We start from the raw sequence: 18,317 nt of genomic DNA on the forward strand, positions 1-18,317 counted from the left end.
TTGCTTTTCTGCTTTCTCCTGGTCCGGAACAAATGACTCTATTTGCCAAAGCTTCATTCACTGGTTGTTGAGGATTATTTTTTTCCTCGTTGCTTTCTTTTTTATTGTGTTTTGAAAATAAGAACAAAGAACAGGAAGCTGTTTAGCCACTTTGGTCTGTTTTACTGTAATAACAAGGAATTGCAGATGCTGGTTTATACCAAAGATAAACACAAAATGGTGGAGTAACTCAGCGGATCAAGCAGCATCTCTGGAGGAACTAAATAGGGGTTTCTCCAGAGGTGCTGTCTGACCCGCTGAGTTACTCCACCATTTTATCTTTAATCTGTTTTACTATTCAGTTAAATTACACCCATCTATACAGTAAATCTATCTTGATTTTTTTACCTTGAATATCTTTACCTAACAGAACTTCATTAATTTCAGATGAAAGTCAATAAATTCTGGAAATCTGAAATAAAACCCAGAAAATGGCAGAAATACTTTGTGGGCCAGGCAGCATCTGTGGAAAGGGAAACTGAGTTAATGTTTTAGACCTAAACTTTGAACAAAATTATCAAATTACCTTTTAGTTTCTTTCTGACAGGGTTTTTGACCTATCAATCTTACTACTTAATATGTTCAAATGAATACCATGGCAGCATTTTTGAATAAGAGATGTAAGTTCCACTTCCCTTTGTGTGAAAATGTTTTTCCCAACATCACACTGAACAATCTATAACAGATATTTAGCTCCTTTTTCCGGTGTCTCATTGTGAGAAGAAATACATTCCCTTTTACCCACCCTAACACATCCTTAAATCATCTTAAATGCCTCAGTTATATACAGGCCTAAGGGCCATATATCCATTTGGAAATATGGTGCCCAAAAATTAATAAGGTATTTGAACTGTGTCTCTAACCAGGCCTTTGTATAATGATAGTACCATCTTCATATCATATATCCAAAAGGCTAGCATTTCAGTGATTTAAAAAAAATGTTTTCATTCTTGCCATTAGTTTTTAATCACCGGTTCTGCCTCTCATGGCCATCCTACATTGAGCACAAATAGGAGCAAGACTATGCTAGTCAGCCTCTTGAATTTGCTTTGCAATTTGGAAGATGGTAGCTGATCTATCTCAACACTATTTACCTGTCATCTCTCTCTCACTTGATTAGTTTTATATCGAAAAATCCATAAATTACTGAGCATCCACTGCGTTCTGGGGAAGAGAATTCCAATGTCAGGGAAACGTTTCTTCTCATTTCAATCCTAAATGGTTTACCCCATATTTTGAGACTGCAAGTCCTAATTGTAAGCCCCTTAACCATTGGCAAAGTCCTCCCTGTAACTATCTTGCCAAACCCACATGGAATTTTCTTTATTTCTCTGAGCACACCTCTCATTCTACTGATATTTGCAGAGGAGAGGCCTAGCCAACTCAGTCTCTCCTGATGGGTCTGCCATCTCAGACAGGCAGCATCTCGGGAGAGAAGGAAGGGGTGACGTTTCGGGTTGAGACCCTTCTTTAGACTGAAGATACGACCATAACTTGGTTCACCTCCTACCCAGGTATAAGCCAATGGTCCAGAAGCTGCCTGGACCACAAGGTCAGTGAGGAGGTGGTCACAGGAGGTCTGTGATGCTCAACATGACTGTTTTGAGGTCACAGACTGGGACGCGCTGTAGTCCCCATGGAGAGAACATTGACGGGTGCAGAAAGACCTGAAGGTGAGACTGACTCAGGGCAAGGATGACTACAGGAGGAAGCTGGAGCGGAAACTTCAGCAGAACAACATGAGGGATGCGTGGAGCGGTATGAAGAGAATCACAGGCGACAAGAAGACTAGTGGCCTGGGGAGGAAAAGCAATCAGGACTGGGCCAATGAACTAAACCGTTTTTTAAAATAGATTTGATGGTGGGGCCTCTGCTCACTCTCCTCCCTGCTCCCTGACAGACTCTCCCCCTCAATCCCCCTGGTCCACTTCCTCTGTCCTTTCTTTGCCGCACCTGACCACCAAGGCTGAGCAGGTGAGGAGAGCTGAGCAGACTCTGCCCAGGCAAAGCCACGGGTGCCGATGGTGTCAGCCCTAGGGTACTCAAGGCGTGTGCCAGCCAGTTGTGTGGAGTACTCCAGCTTATCTTCAACCTGAGCTGGAGAGGGTTCCTGTGATGTGGAAGCCATCCTGCCTGGTTCCTGTAGCAAAGAGGACGCACCATAAAGAGGCAGGTGCTCACTCACCTGCGACCCCTGGTTAATCCCTACCTGGACCCCCTGCAGTTTGCTTACCAAATAAAGATGGGGATTGAGGACCCCATCATCCACCTGCTCCATCGTTCCTGTGCTCACCTGGATAAGCCGGGAAGCACTGTGAGAGACATGTTTTTTTTAACTTCTCCAGGGCTTTTAACACCATCCGGCCTGCACTGCTAGGGAGCAAACTGAGGAAGATGTGGGTGGATGCTCCATTGGTGTCCTGGATCACCAACTACCTGACTGGACAACCACAATATGTCAGGCTACAGAACTGTGTCTCGGACATGGTGGTGAGCAACACAGGGGCCCCACGGGACGGTCCGCTCTCCCTTCCTGTTCACCATCTACACCTCAGACTTCACATATAGCTTGGATTCCTGCCTGCTGCAGAAATGTCAGATGTCTCTGCAATTGTGGGCTGCATCAGTGAGGGGAGGGATGCTAAATACAGAGGTGTAGTCAGCGACTTTGTTGAGTGGTGTGGGATTGGAGTGGAGGATGCTCCTCAAACTGCAGAGCATCTTGGACAATACAGTTCACCTCCTCCATGACACCAACCTGAGGAGCACCTTCAGCAACAGACTGGTTCCACCAAGATGCAGTACAGAACGCCACAGGAGATCCTTCTTCCCTATGGCTATCAAACTGTACAAGTCCTCCCCCTTCTGTCGGGGGTTAGACTGATTCCTTTCTCCCCCTCCCCCGCCCCACCCCAATCTTTGCACATCCCCAATCCTTTCCCCTCTTCACTTTAATTTCATGTTTCATATATTTTGCATTTTATGACTGTTGGCAGATCAATTTCCTTCCTGCGATGAAGAAAGTTCTATCGTATCGTATCATAGTTGTTCAGGGAACAAAATGATGCTGATTGGTTTCTGTTTTTTGAGCTTGAGAGGTATATGTAGTGGTTTTACAGGACTTTGTTCTACATTGTTCTCAGCGAAAGACCCACATCGCTTTGCAAATCAGTCATCGTTTTATGGCTTTCACACTGCATAGCAACATCTCAACATTTTCCAATGGCTCAATTTACTGTTATTTAAAATAAAATCAGAGTAAAGTTTAACCCAAAGTAACTAGTTTCCGGCTTTCGTAGGATTCAGAGTATTTAAAAATTAAAAAGTTAAGTGGGAGGCCCATGGAAAATCTACTGTCTCGGTTTTACTGTCCTTCTAAGAATTTCAGTCCGTGGGAAAAGCTGAAATCGAAAGATTTTAGTTCTATACTTTTGAGGTGAGTTGATGCAAAACTAATTGATTAAACTTCCTGTATCCTTTATTACGAAAAATATTTTGGTAATCATATGACTGGAATAAGATGACTACTATGTAAACTCTTCTCCACTGAAGATACTGAGGAATTTTCAGACAGCGTATGCCACCACCCCACCCCCACCCCAAATAATTCCACTTGCCATTTTCTCAACTGTCCTGCATGGTGCTGAGGGTGGGTCCATCGACACATCGTTCCTTTGTTATTTCCACCCTTGTCACCTTGTCATTCTTTGCATGCCGTTTCTTCAATGTGACGTTTTCTGGTTAGTTTGTTTCTGCTGACATCTGAAAATATCCTCTTTTGAAATCTCCGCTCCTTCTTTGTGGATTAACAGCCGTCAGAAAGTCTATCGTAAGCGTGCAGTTTGTTAATTCACTTCGCCACCCACTCACTACCCTTCATCTGCTCAATCCCTCACTTGCTGTAAGAGTCTTAATCACCACAGGTGCAGAGTAATTTATTTTTTCCCCTCAAATATTCATTGTTGGGATTTAGCGTGTTGATGACAAGGCCAGCATTTATTGCCTATCTCAAATTGCCCCAGTGGAGGTGATGTGAGCCACCTTTTTGAACCACTGCAGTTCTTCTGGTGAAGGTACACCCACAGTTCTATTGGTGGCAGATCCAGGACTTGGATCCAGCAATAATGCAGAAGCTACAATATATTTCCAAGTCGGGATACTTTGCGACTTGGAGTGGAATCTGCAGGCAGTGGATGTTTTCATACACATGTTGTCTGTGGCCCCCTCTCAGGTCGAGGTAACAAGTTTAAGAGTAGCCTTGGTGAATAACTAGAGTGCATTTGTAAGTGACGAATACTGTAGCTACTGGAGAAAATGAATGTTTACGATGGGGAGTGGACTGTCAAACAAACGGATTGCTTTTGCTTGGAGTCCTGTGGAACCTCTTGAATGTTGTTGCATCTGCTCATTGCCCACAGTGAAGCCCCAGACAGCCAGTGCCTCTACTGAGGCTAAGACTGTGGCCGGGGAAAGTCTCACATGTCAGCACCTCTTCCTGCCCACGGACAACGAGGGACTGCACGCACACAAAGAGGCAAAGAGAGCCGCCAGGATAGGCCAGAGACTGCCAGGGCTGCATCATCAAATCCAAAGCATATCCGCCAGGATGAGCTGAGCCATCAGCGCCTCCACTTGAGGCAAGGGTGAGCAGCAAGGAGAAGTAACAGTGGCAGGACAATACCTCCTCTTCAATATCAGCTTGATGAAGAAGAGTTATTGACTCCAGGCAGCGTCGTGAAGTACATGCCCCAATTATCATCAATGGTGCCAAAGTGCAAATGGCTGAGAGTTTCATACTCCACGATCTATTACCAACCATCTGTCGTGGACCAACCATATTGATGTGACATCCAAGAAGGCACCAATGCCTCTACCTCCTAGGAAAACTTAGGAAATTTAACAATTACCCTTCCCACATCTAAGGCGGCACAGTGGCGCAGAGGTTACAGTGCTTACAGAACCAGAGACCAGGGTTTGATCCCGACTACGGGCGCTGTCTGTACGGAGTTAATACCTTCTCCCCGTGGCCGCGTGGGTTTTTCTCTGAGATCTTTGGTTTTCTCCCACACTCCAAAGACGTAGTTTGTAGATTAATTGGCTTGGTATAAATGTAAAAATTGTCCCTGGTATTAATGTGTGATAATCGCTGGTCGGTGCGGACTCGGTGAGCTGAAGGGCCTGCTTTCAAATGTATCTCTAAACTAAACAAAACTTCTACAGATGCACCATACAAAGCACACTGTCAGGTTGCATCACCACCTGGTTTGGGAACAGCAGCCTAAGGCCGTAAGAAATTGCCAAGAGTTGTAAATGCAGCCAAGTCTATTACATAGACCAGACTTCCTACTACTGACTCCATCTACATTTCATGCTGCCTCCGAAAAGCAGCCAACATAATCAGGGACGTGTCTCACGCTGGTCATTCCTCCTTCTCTCTGCTCAGAACCTACAGAAGCTTGAAAGCACGTACCAACAGACTCAGTAACAGCTTTTTCCCATCTGTTATCAGGTTTCTGAACGGTCCTTCCATAAGCTAGGGTACGGCCCAATTCACCTGTACCCATTGCCGACATTGGACTTTTGACTATGGAACTGATGCACTACATCACTGTACATGACTATGTACAGAATCAGTTGGCGTTGTGCACAAATAAACCCCTTTGTCTGTTTCTCAATGCAAAATCAACAGAAGAGCTCGGATTTGATGCAGACTCTGGTGGAGAGAGGCTTAGGTGGATTGTACCAAGAAGGAACAGACCCATGAGAAATATTATCCATAAGAAAGAAAACTACAGTTGCTGCAAAACATTTCAGATCTTGCAGTTGCTGGTTCCAGCTGATATGTATCATGAAGTGAAAACTGCTGTGTGAGGACAATCTTCCTGAAAATCAAACATATAACTCCTTTACACATTGTGTGACCTTCACACTTCAGTTAAAACACGTTTGCTAAAGGATGCACCTGACTTTCGGTCTCTTCAGCTGTGCTGCCATATCGCCAAAGTCTGGTTGCTGAGGTGTGGGCGTAGGAAGTACAATGTGTAAAGATGAGCATACTGAACCCAAGGTGAAGTCTTTCACTAACTACTGCAAAGAGCAGGGCATAGAGCAGGCCGCTGCCTTTTGTGATGCATGTCCTAACGGCTCGTTGTCTTCACACACAGACCACGTACGCTCTCTGGTTCAGCCAGTCACTCCTGTCAAAGGCATTTCACGTCATTACAATTACATAAACAATTTTATTCTTGCTGTCTCATTGATTTAAATGAATTATTTCTTCAAAATGTCTTCAAATTAAGTGTTAGAATGTTAGTGTTTTACACCAAAAGACATGCTAAATGGAACATATGGGTTTCCTGATGTGACCAGCATCAAATGGATGCTATTTGTGACATTTTGATGGCTAGTGATCTGTGAAAGGGCAGTAGACCTTAAAGGCACATTCCTCATGGCAACCTCCCAGCAACAACAGACTGTAACCATCCTCGATGTGAAACATTTACTCTGTTACACATTCCACAGATACTGCCTGGCCTGCTGACCATTTTCTGTTTTTAGATTACGAGTGGCAAGGATAGGACAGTGAGTCAAAATCTTTTTCCCACGGTAGGGGTATCAAAAACAAGAGAGCAATTTTAGTTTTAAGGTGAAAGGTGGAAGATTTCAAGTACATCTGTGGAGTAGGTTGATTTTTTTACACAGAGAGCGGCTGATATCTGGATTGCACTGCCCGAACAGGCTGTGGAATCAGACCCAATTATTAATGCTACATTGAACAGCCATTTGGACAGACACACAATTAGGCAAGGCATTGAAGGATAGGATTCTAATGTGGGAAAATGGGATTGATGTAGATGAGCAAAAAAGGTCGTCATGGATGTGGTGGGTAAACTGTACAATTCTGTGATTATTTTTATTAGCTAGATTCTCTGTTCTGATTAGAAGAATATGATAGGATGCCTTACACTTGCCTGAAAGAGTTTAAGGGTTTATGGTGGGACCGGGTACAAACAACCTGAGTATTTTTCGTGTTGGTAATATTCTCCAGTGCTTTCAGGTGCCTGCCTTTGGTAGTCTTCCTCTGAAGAGTATGGAATGGTGGGGATCACTGCTGTTCGGTAGACAACGAGGCTTTGGTTGGACTTAGACCTTGATCTTCAAACATCATTTTTGTCAGAATGTGCCGCCAAGAAGTGGAAAACGATCCACAGTTTCCAAGGTGTCGATGAGGTCCCTTATTGTTGAACGGCAGTGTTATATGTAGAAGGAACCGGTTAGCAGAGGACATTTACTTTATGGATGCTTGGCGTAACGGCCATTCTCTGTCTGTTTCAGTGAGCAAATCAGCAGTGAATTGAAGTACGACGTCTAAACATTGCTGGCCATTGAAGATAATATATCAAATAATATGAATATCACGTGGAACATGACAGTCCTCCTCATGTCCTGTGCTGCCGAACTGAATATTGGGAAATTCTAAACTGGAATAGCGTGGCCATGCATTGCTAATTTCAAAAAAATTGCGTTTGCTGGAAATCTATAGTAAATACAGTATTTTCGGTTTTTAACCTTGCACTGAAAACGTTTGTAATTATAGACTGAGATCTTGGTTCAGTGCAAAGCCAGGCAGATTATTCTCAGTGACTACTAATGTCATCCTTAAATCGCTGTGGATTCAGCTGCATTCCTCATCAGGTGTGGTGATATATCTCATTCACAGTTTAACATCATAGATTCTGTAACCCGGTCAGTTGTCAGGAAACTACTGAAGCATCCTATTTGTGTGGTGGCCAGGTGTCAGCAAATAAACAATGCCTCAGGAGCACACAATATCATTGCTGAATTTCTAAAATCAGGTGCAGAGGAAATATAGACACAAATTTGCATCCTCATCTCCCTTGTCTGGGAAGAGGAAGACATTCCAGGAAGGCATTCCAGGAGCACATAGAGACACTGTTACTGTGACCAAGAAAGGAGATAAATACAATACTGGAAACCACAGAAGGGTCTCACTGCTGTCCAGCACAGAGAGTTCTCCAGAAGGAAGGTTATTCAGTGTGCAGCAGCTAGAGGGAGTAACATCAACCACGGTACACTGCCTATTTACATGAGGAACTGTGCAATATCCTCTCAAATTTGGCTGCTCTAAGAAACTTCTTGTCACTTGTGTCTCTGCCATGAAGGCATTCAAAACTTGAACGTAAACAATGAGTCTGCTCCAGATCCACTCTCAGTGCAGACCAATGTTGGAGGTGACATTGGCATTACTAACAAACAGGAAGCAGTAAATAAGACGAGGGTCATTTTCACGTTGACCACGCTGGTCATAGATCAATGCCAGGACATGGTCTGTTAACATCATTTATTAATGATGTGAATGTATGGGAAGGCCAGTTGGCAGGAGGACATGAACAGTGTACAGAGATTATGGATATGTGTCTGCTGGCAAAGAGAGAAGATGTGGGAAAATGGAAAGTTTCTCATTGTGGAAGGAAGAACAAAAGAAGAATATTTAAATGAATAAAAAAATCAGAAAGCTGCAGTGGAGAGAGAATTGGAGTGGACTTTTGCAAGAAACACCAAGAGCCAGTAAATAATTTCAGCAGGTAATAGGGAAGCCTAATGGAACGCTGGCCTTTATTTTAGAGGGATTGGGGTATAAAAGTAGGGAAATCTTACAGTATTAGTGATACCATATTTAGAGTATGGTAAATAGTTTTAGTCCCTCTTATTAAGGAGGGGGTTCAGAGAAAGTTGATTAGAATGGTCCTTGTAGGTAATGTCAGGATTGTTTTATATTATTTATATTTTCATATTTCAGATACAGCGCGGAAACAGGCCTTTTCGGCCCACCAAGTCCGCGCCGCCCAGCGATCCCCGCACAGTAACACTATCCAGGGACAATTTTTTTTTACATTTACCCAGTCAATTAACCTACATACCTGTACGTCTTTGGAGTGTGGGAGGAAACCGAAGATCTCGGAGAAAACCCACGCAGGTCACAAACTCCATACAGACGGCGCCCGTAGTCAGGATCGAACCTGAGTCTCCGGCGCTGCATTCGCTGTAAGGCAGAAACTCTACCGCTGCGCCACCGTGCCGTGCGAAGTGAGTGGAGATTCTTAAGGGGCTATCAGGATAAATGCTGAAAGACTATTTCTTCTCAAGGGAAGATCCAGAACCATAGCATAGTCACAGAGTAAAGGGTGGACATTTGAGACTGAGATAAGGAGAAATTTCTTTTTGAGAGGATTTTGAGTCTTTGGAACGCATTAGCAAATTTGCAGATGATACTAAGTTGGGGGGTCGTGTGAATTGTGAGGAAGATGCAATAAGGCTGCAGGGTGACTTGGACAGGTTGTGTGAGTGGGCGGATACATGGCAGATGCAGTTTAATGTAGATAAGTGTGAGGTTATTCACTTTGGAAGTAAGAATAGAAAGGCAGATTATTATCTGAATGGTGTCAAGTTAGGAGGAGGGGGAGTTCAACGAGATCTGGGTGTCCTAGTGCATCAGTCAATGAAAGGAAGCATGCAGGTACAGCAGGCAGTGAAGAAAGCCAATGGAATGTTGGCCTTCGTAACAAGAGGAGTTGAGTATAGGAGCAAAGAGGTCCTTCTACAGTTGTACCGGGCCCTGGTGAGACCGCACCTGGAGTACTGTGTGCAGTTTTGGTCTCCAAATTTGAGGAAGGATATTCTTGCCATGGAGGGCGTGCAGCGTAGGTTCACTAGGTTAATTCCCGGAATGTCAGGATTGTCGTATGTTGAAAGGCTGGAGCGATTGGGCTTGTATACACTGGAATTTAGAAGGATGAGGGGGGATCTTATTGAAACATATAAGATAATTAGGGGATTGGACACATTAGAGGCAGATAACATGTTCCCAATGTTGGGGGAGTCCAGAACAAGGGGCCACAGTTTAAGAATAAGGGGTAGGCCATTTAGAACGGAGATGAGGAAGAACTTTTTCAGTCAGAGAGTGGTGAAGGTGTGGAATTCTCTGCCTCAGAAGGCAGTGGAGGCCAGTTCGTTGGATGCTTTCAAGAGAGAGCTGGATAGAGCTCTTAAGGATAGCGGAGTGAGGGGGTATGGGGAGAAGGCAGGAACGGGGTACTGATTGAGAGTGATCAGCCATGATCGCATTGAATGGCAGTGCTGGCTCGAAGGGCTGAATGGCCTACTCCTGCACCTATTGTCTATTGTCTATTGTCTATTGCCACAGAGAGCTCCGGGCAAGATGCCTTGTTATATTTAAGGCCGAGATAGATGGATTTCTAATCTCTGGAATAGGGCAAGGACAGGAAGATGATTGTCACATCAGCCATGATCCCATTGTCACATCAGCCATGATCCCATTGAATGGCAGAGGGATTGAATGGTCTATTCATGTTCCTCATAATTTGTCATCCATATTTTCAAATGGAGTCATCCTTATTAATACGGATAGAATTTTATATTCACTGTTAATTTCCACATTGTGCTGACTGCTCTGGGACATAAATGTGAGACTTTTAAAGATGAACCTGGGTCAATCTCCCGAGCGTGGGACCACAACACAAAGCTGTCCACAGTGTGGCCACAATGAAACTACCTTTGCTGCGAGCCTCATTGTTGGATGTTATAATGTGAGTGCAGGAGTATGCTGCGACGTACTTTGGTAAGGTTGTGGTTTAGTCAGTTTAAGGCTGTGCCTGATGTGAGAGTACTTGAGGCTGAAACAGATTACCTAAAATGGAAAATTGTTCCATTCCTCAGCCTAGACAGCCATCACCTGCATTGTTTGATAAACACATCCTGCCCCTGCAGATCCAAATTCTCATGTCCTTCTTAACCACCCGTGCCGATGCCTAGCAGCCCCCCCCTCCCCCCCAACGCACCTTTACTTTTCAATGAAAGTAAGAATGAATAAATGCCAGCAATGGCCACATTTGAGAATAAAATGAAACCGTTCTTATCCAAGCCTAATTCCATTCTATTGTGCATGATAGGATATACATTTAACCCAAATCTGATGGAACCGTGGGTAAATGGTTAGCATGCCGGTTATGCTACACACAGACCGTTTCAGCTACAGCAAGGATGATGGATAGAGAGAACAAAGTGAATTACAGTGATGGGGCAGAGGTCACGATTGCCAGCGAGCACAAGTATTCTGGGCACCATCTATCAGTGGGTAACAAATGATTATTGATCTATCTGGAGGAATTAAAATAAAGGATAGTTAGAAGCAAAAAAAAGATGTTGGAATGGTGATGTACTGCATAAACAAAAATGTTAGAAATACTCAGATCAGGCAGCATCAGTGGTGGAAGAAAGATAAGTATGTTACTAATAGACAATATGCAAAACTAGCCAGTTCTGACACAAACCACAATTATTGAGCTTAATATTGAATCCTATGGGCTGCAAGATGATGTGATGTGTCTTGGCTTCATTACAGCAGCTTTGAAGGCCAAAGACAGAGAAGTGAGAATGATTGTAGGATGATAGGCAACAAGAAGCTCAAGACAACTCTTGTGTATTAAACGGAAGCCGTCTTCGTCAATCAACCTGTTTGGTTTTTCCAATGGAGAGAAGATGGCATTGTGAGCCAAACTTTAAAATGGAAAAGAAATTGCTGCTTCATCTGAAAGGACGGTTTTGGTATCTGAGGGATGGGAACCAGGAAAAGGAAAGAAGACAACTGTTGAAATTGCTGAGATTGCACGGGGAAATCATGGGAGAAGGAAGATGGTGGAGACAGAAGAGCAAATCAAGAAGTCCCCTTGAAATGCTGAAAAGGGAGGGAAAGGGAAACTGAAACAATAGAAATTCTTGATACAATATAGAATCCCATTGAGAACGGCAGGGTCAATGATGGTCATATAGCACTGGGGACAGCAGTCACTGTTACGACAGGAAGCTGAGGACTACTTGTAACCTGAAGAAAGATCATGTGTGGGAGAGGATGGAGGATCACAGACACAGTTGTGAGGAGAGAACAGACGGGCACAGGGAGAGCGGACGGCAGCCGGCCTCTTTGACTCAGTGAGTGAGTGAGCTCCGCACTCCCAGTTCTGGTGGCAAGACCAGGCCGATTGATGTAGGCCGATTGATGCAGCTCTTCAAGGGGGAGGATCAAGGAATGGGGAGAGAGAACGCACACAAACACAGGCGTAAATGAGGATTTCAGCAGCAGATGAACAGAGGCCAGGATGAGTTATGTGATGTTACTGAGGTTCAAACAGACTGGCTCAATCTCACTCCGTGTCAAGAGAGGGTGATGGTGTTAGAAACATAGAAACATAGAAAATAGGTGCAGGAGTAGGCCATTCGGCCCTTCGAGCCTGCACCGCCATTCAATATGATCATGGCTGATCATCCAGCTCAGTAACCTGTACCTGCCTTCTCTCCATACCCCCTGATCCCTTTAGCCACAAGGGCCACATCTAACTCCCTCTTAAATATAGCCAATGAACTGGCCTCAATAACCTTCTGTGGCAGAGAATTCCACAGACTCACCACTCTCTGTGTGAAGAAATGTTTTCTCATCTCGGTCCTTAAAGACTTCCCCCTTATCCTTAAGCTGTGACCCCTGGTTCTGGACTTCCCCAACATCGGGAACAATCTTCCCGCATCTAGCCTCTTCAACCCCTTAAGAATTTTATATGTTTCTATAAGATCCCCCCTCAGTCTTCTAAATTCCAGCGAGTACAAGCCGAGTCCATCCAGTCTTTCTTCATATGAAAGTCCTGCCATCCCAGGGATCAATCTGGTGAACCTTCTCTGTACTCCCTCTAAGGCTAGAATGTCTTTCCTCAGATTAGGAGACCAAAACTGTACACAATACTCCAGGTGCGGTCTCACCAAGGCCCTGTACAACTGCAGCAGAATCTCCCTGCTCCTATACTCAAATTCTCTTGCTATGAATACTAACATACCATTCGCTTTCTTCACTGCCTGCTGCACCTGCATGCCTACTTTCAATGACTGGTGTACCACGACACCCAGGTCACATTGCATCTCCCCTTTTCCTAATTGGCCACCATTCAGGTAATACTCTGCTTTCCTGTTCTTGCCGTCAAAGTGGATAACCTCACATTTATCCACATTATATTGCATCTGCCATGCATTTGCCCACTCGCCTAATCTACCCAAGTCACTCTGCAGCCTCCTAGCATCCTCCTCGCAGCTAACACTGCCACCCAGCTTCGTGTCATCCGCAAACTTAGAGATGTTGCATTCAATTCCCTCGTCCAAATCATTAATATATATTGATGATTGGTGTTGATGATTAGGGAATGGAGATTGGGGACAGTAAGATGGTTAAACTTTGAGTAGTCAGTGTACAGGTGAAGAGGTGCAGCTATATTCACAAATTATGTTGCCCCTCGATTGCACATAGACAACGAAAAGGAAGGGAACATATATAGATCCTTGTGGGCAGCAGGATTGAGGTTTAAAGTGGGGGGGGGGGGGGGGGGGGTAAGGAAAGATTTAATAGGGACCTGAGGGTTTAGAGGGATATGGGCCAGATGCAGGCAGTTGGGACTAGTGTAGATGGGACATGTCGGTTGGCATGGGACAGCTGGGTGGATGGGCTGTGAAATTCTATGACAATATTCCACTGCTTTAAACATGTCATCTTTGTGAATGAGCAAGATGATAGCAGAGCATGTTTAAATGATATACCAGCAGTTTTGATAAAAGAGAAGGTAATTCCTTTGTCCACGGGAAATCAACTGGCACACTGTCAAAGGAAAGAGAATGTTGGAAGTATTCAGCAGGTCAGGCAGCATGTGTGAAAATTGCAATAGCTACAGGTCTGGGACCCTCTGTTGTGACAGGGCCAGACCTGAAACAGTAACAGTTTCTCTCTCCACAGATGGTGTCTGACTTGCTGAGTGTTCTCTGCACTTTCTGTTTTTATTTCAGATTTCCAGCATCTACAGTTTTAGGATGTTCTCACACTATTTTTTTTTCCGAAAGCTTTATACGGCCTTACTTTATAAAATAGATTTATTTTTAATTATATATTAATGTATGGAATTGTTTGCAATTTTTCAAATACCTTTGCTCGGATCATTGATGTAGTCAAACATGGGGTCATGTTTACGCATGTCCTGTTACCCTGCCTCTGAACTTATTATTCACATAAAGCCATTACAGCAAGTGGCAGTTGGCTGTTTGACCACAGTGGCGTAGGGGATAGGAAGGGTGGAGATTGTATGCACGTTCAAATCTGTCAACATGTTCATTTGCACACATCCAAAGTAGGCTGCGGACAACAACGAATTGGGTGGGAAACAGATCGAATTTTGGGTTGATATTTCAACCTCATCCATGGTTACTGAGATGAGCGAGATTACCTGAACCTAGTGCGATGATTGATTGCCAAACATAGGACAGTGCTTGTGGCAGTGGCTCATTTATACGTCGGATAAATGTTCTTTTCAAAATATGATTTATTTTGGTTTCCATGTCCTAAAGCCATATATCAGAACACTGGACCTTTAACCCAACTTGTCCATGCAGACCAAGATGCCCCATCTCCACTAGTCCCACCTGCCCATGTTTGACATATGTCCCTATAAACCTTTCCTATCCATTTACCAACATGTATTTTAAATGCTGTTATAGTACCTGCCTCAACAACCCCCTTTGGCAGTTTGATCCATATATCCACAATCTTTTGTGTGAAAAAGTTGCCCCACAGTTTCCTATTAAATCTTTGCCCTTTCACCTTAAAGCTAAGTCCTCTGCTCCTTGGTTCCCATACTCTGAGTAAAAGACTTCACCCCATCTATTCCCCTCTATAAGATTTCATACACCCCCATGAGTTCACCCTTCAGGCTCCTGTGCTCCAAGGAATAAAGTCCCAGCCTATTGAACCTCTCCCTGTAGCTCAGGCCCTTAGGTCCTGGCAACATCCTCAAATCTTCTCTGCACTTAACTACATCCTTCCTAAAGCAGAAGGACCAAAACTGAACACAATACTCCAAATGTGGCCTCACAAACGTCTTGTACACCTGTAAAATAACATTCCAACTTCTATACAATAAAACTGGAGTAACTCAGTGGGACAGGCAGCATCGCTGGAGAGAAGGAATGGGTGGCGTTGCAGGTCGAGCCCCTTCTTCAGACTGGTTAGGGATAAGGGAAACGAGAGATATAGACGATGATGTGGAGAGATAAAGAACAATGAATGAAAGATATGCAAAAAGTAACGATGATAAAGGAAACAGGCCATTGTTAGCTGTTAGTTGGGTGAAAACAAGAAGCTGATGCGACTTGGGTGGGGTAGGAATAGAGAGAGAGAGGGAATGCCGGGGTGAGTGAGAGAAATCTGAAGTGAGAGAAATCAATAATCATACTACTGGGCTGTAAGCTGCCCAAGCGAAATATGAGATTCTGTTCCTCCAATTTGTGTTTAGCCTCACTCTGACAATGGAGGAGACCTAGGACAGAAAGGTCTGTGTAAGAATGGAGAGGAGAATTAAAGTGTCCGGCAACCGGGAGATCATGTAGGTTCAGGTGTGCTGAGCGAAGGTGTTCCTTGACTGATGAAGGCCAATGCATCAAGAGCCTTCTTGACTCCCCTATCTACCTGTGGTGCCACTTCCAAGGAACTGTGTACCTGCACTCCTAGATCCCTCTGCTCTACAACACTTACTAGGGCTCTGCCATTCATTCTGAAGGATCTGCCCTGCTTTGACTTCCCAAAATGCACCATTTCCCACTTACCCACATTAAATTCCGCTGGCCTTTCCTCAGCCCACATGAACCAGATCCTGCGTAATTTGTTGGTACCCATCTTTGCCATCTTTGCCATCTATGATACCACCCACTTTAGTTTCAAAGGTTTCAAAGGTCTTTTATTGTCATGTGTACCAATTAAGGTACAGTGATATTCGAATTACCATACAGCCATACTAAAAAAAAGCAACAAGACACACAACTACATAAAAGTAGACATCCACCACAGTGGATTCCCTACATTCCTCACTGTGATGGAAGGCGATAAAGTCTAATCTTCTCCCGCGGTCGGGGCAGTCAAACCATCTGTAGTCGGGGCGATCAAAGCCCCCGCGTCGGGGCGGTCGAAGCTCCTGCAGCTTGGTGCTCCCGAAGTTGGTCCCTAACCAGGGATCGCCCGCTCCACGATGGTAAGTCCGCAGGCTCCCGCGGTTGGAGCTCCCAAATCGATCTCCAGCAAGAGGCCGCCAACTCCTCGATGTTAAGCCGCAGTGCAGATGGAGATACGATACGGAAAAAAATCACATCTCCGTTGAGGTAAGAGATGAAAAAAGTTTCCCCCAACCCCCCCCCCCCCCCCCCTCCCCTCCCCTCCCCTCCCCACATAAAATAAGCTAAAGAACTTGAAAACATACATTTAACACATACTATTAAAACAACGAAGAAGGAAGAGCCCGACAGACCGTTGGCGAGGCAGCCATTGCTGGCTCTACCTGGTGAAAGCAGCCTGTAGCATTTAGATTTAGCCCTGACTTTAAGATCTCACAGGAGTACAGATGAGATCTGTGACTCTGATGGAATTGCACATTGTCCACCATTACTGTGATACTGTTCATGCTACATCACTGCGTTCCTATTTTATATTTATTATTTATTCTTATTACTATGATTAATTGGGTAGGATATTGACTACTTGTTGTCATTACTCTTACTCTTGCCAAACAGGTAAAGCATTTACTCCATGTTTGTTCTCGTGGTTTGGTGTATGGAGCTCTTTCATATTTGGGACCCATAAAACAATCCCATAACTGTAAAATCTCATTCTAAAGTAACTTTGACCTAGGGTCAATACTGGAAGACTAGCCCAGATTGAGTCATGGTGACACCTATTCTTGATTGATGTTGTCAGCCTCACACCAGATCCTTTGCATTTGGAGTGAGACTGTCCAAACATCTTGCATGTGGTTGTCTCGTCAAATGAGGAAACTTTCACTCCAACCATCTGTTAACTGGATTCGTATAGGTGTGTACTTGACATGGACGATGGAGCTGTTTCTGTGCTGAATGATTTTATGACACTATAAACAAAATTTCAATCTAATTTACAAGAGTGAAGGACTGGAGTACAATTAGTTCCAGTCCCCTTTTAGATAGTTTGTTTAATTGAAAATAAGAAAAAGATTCAGAACAATTCTTCCAGTTGCAAATTCCGGGTATAAGCTTCTGCCACTGAGTACTGAAAGCTGAAAGTTATTTTCTTGCTTATTATACAGCAGGTGCTGTGAGGCCTGTTTATTATGATGAAAGTGAAGAAGCTCTTGATCTCAGTGACGAAGGCTGCCGTGCTGGGGAGTACGGAGGAACCAACAGCAGCAGCTGCCTAGTGGAGAATGAAGGCTATGACGGTGATGACTTCAGCCAGCCATCGACAGCCGATGGTATTAGAGCATCTAATGGAAAACTGACATGTGATATCTGTGGACTGTCATGTGTTGGGCCAAATGTCCTCATGGTACACAAGCGAAGCCACACTGGTAATTGGTGTTACTAAATTTAAAGTAAAAGACAATAATGTACAGGGTAATGTACAGTGGAACCACTTTAAATGCATAACATTTATACAAATATCACACTTCAGTGTTTTGTTTTCCTTCTGAATGCTGAATCTCCTTTCACTCATGACATTTATTTACGGGACGTGGGTGTACAGGGGTGAGGATTGCAGACTGAGCCCTTTGCTCCTCACACGTTCCATCAAGCTCACATTGCAGCTTTTGAGAAGCTCTCTGCTTCCTGGTCTTGGCACTTTGCCGTGGCCTCTGCAAACTGCATTCATTGCTCTGTGATGTTCATCACTGGATAACATTTGAACAAAGAGCCAATAGAAGGCAGTCTTTGCCAGTGACCTTTTTATAATCAACTCCTGAGAAGAGTTTCTGGCACTCACTGGTCAGTGTTTGTTTTCAACAGGAGCCACCTTCACCCTCCATGTGATGGTCTTGATTTCAGCTCATTGTTCCCTTGTATTAATGTAAAATCAAACCCGTTTGCTTTGGGACCTGCTGATTTCAAAGCTCCAATCATCCATTTTCATGGACATTTGTGTACTTGTGGACATTAAATATACAATTTTACTAACAATACTGCTGCATGTGCTGGAAGTAACACACTTTATCTCCTTGCATTAGCTGAGATGCAGTGAGAATTAATGCAAGGCTTGTTTACTCAGCCACAAACATTTTAGGAAATTTGTAAAGAAAGGCCAACCTTTTTTGAATCTATAATTCTGAAACATTTTTCAGGTTTATTATTATGCTAAT

At 44.0% G+C, this 18,317-nt stretch overlaps 1 protein-coding gene across 1 annotated transcript in view; it reads left to right on the forward strand.

Annotated features, from left to right (window-relative positions):
* Positions 1 to 18,317, forward strand: part of LOC144607663 (zinc finger protein Aiolos-like) — a 97,378-nt gene that overhangs the window by 36,428 nt on the left and 42,633 nt on the right. The window contains exon 4 of the mRNA XM_078424658.1: positions 17,271 to 17,531. Coding sequence (XP_078280784.1) covers positions 17,271 to 17,531 — 261 coding nt within the window. The remainder of the gene's footprint in view (positions 1 to 17,270; positions 17,532 to 18,317) is intronic.

Source organism: Rhinoraja longicauda, chromosome 29 (assembly GCF_053455715.1).
Source record: "Rhinoraja longicauda isolate Sanriku21f chromosome 29, sRhiLon1.1, whole genome shotgun sequence".
Classification (NCBI taxonomy): Eukaryota; Metazoa; Chordata; class Chondrichthyes; order Rajiformes; family Arhynchobatidae; genus Rhinoraja; species Rhinoraja longicauda.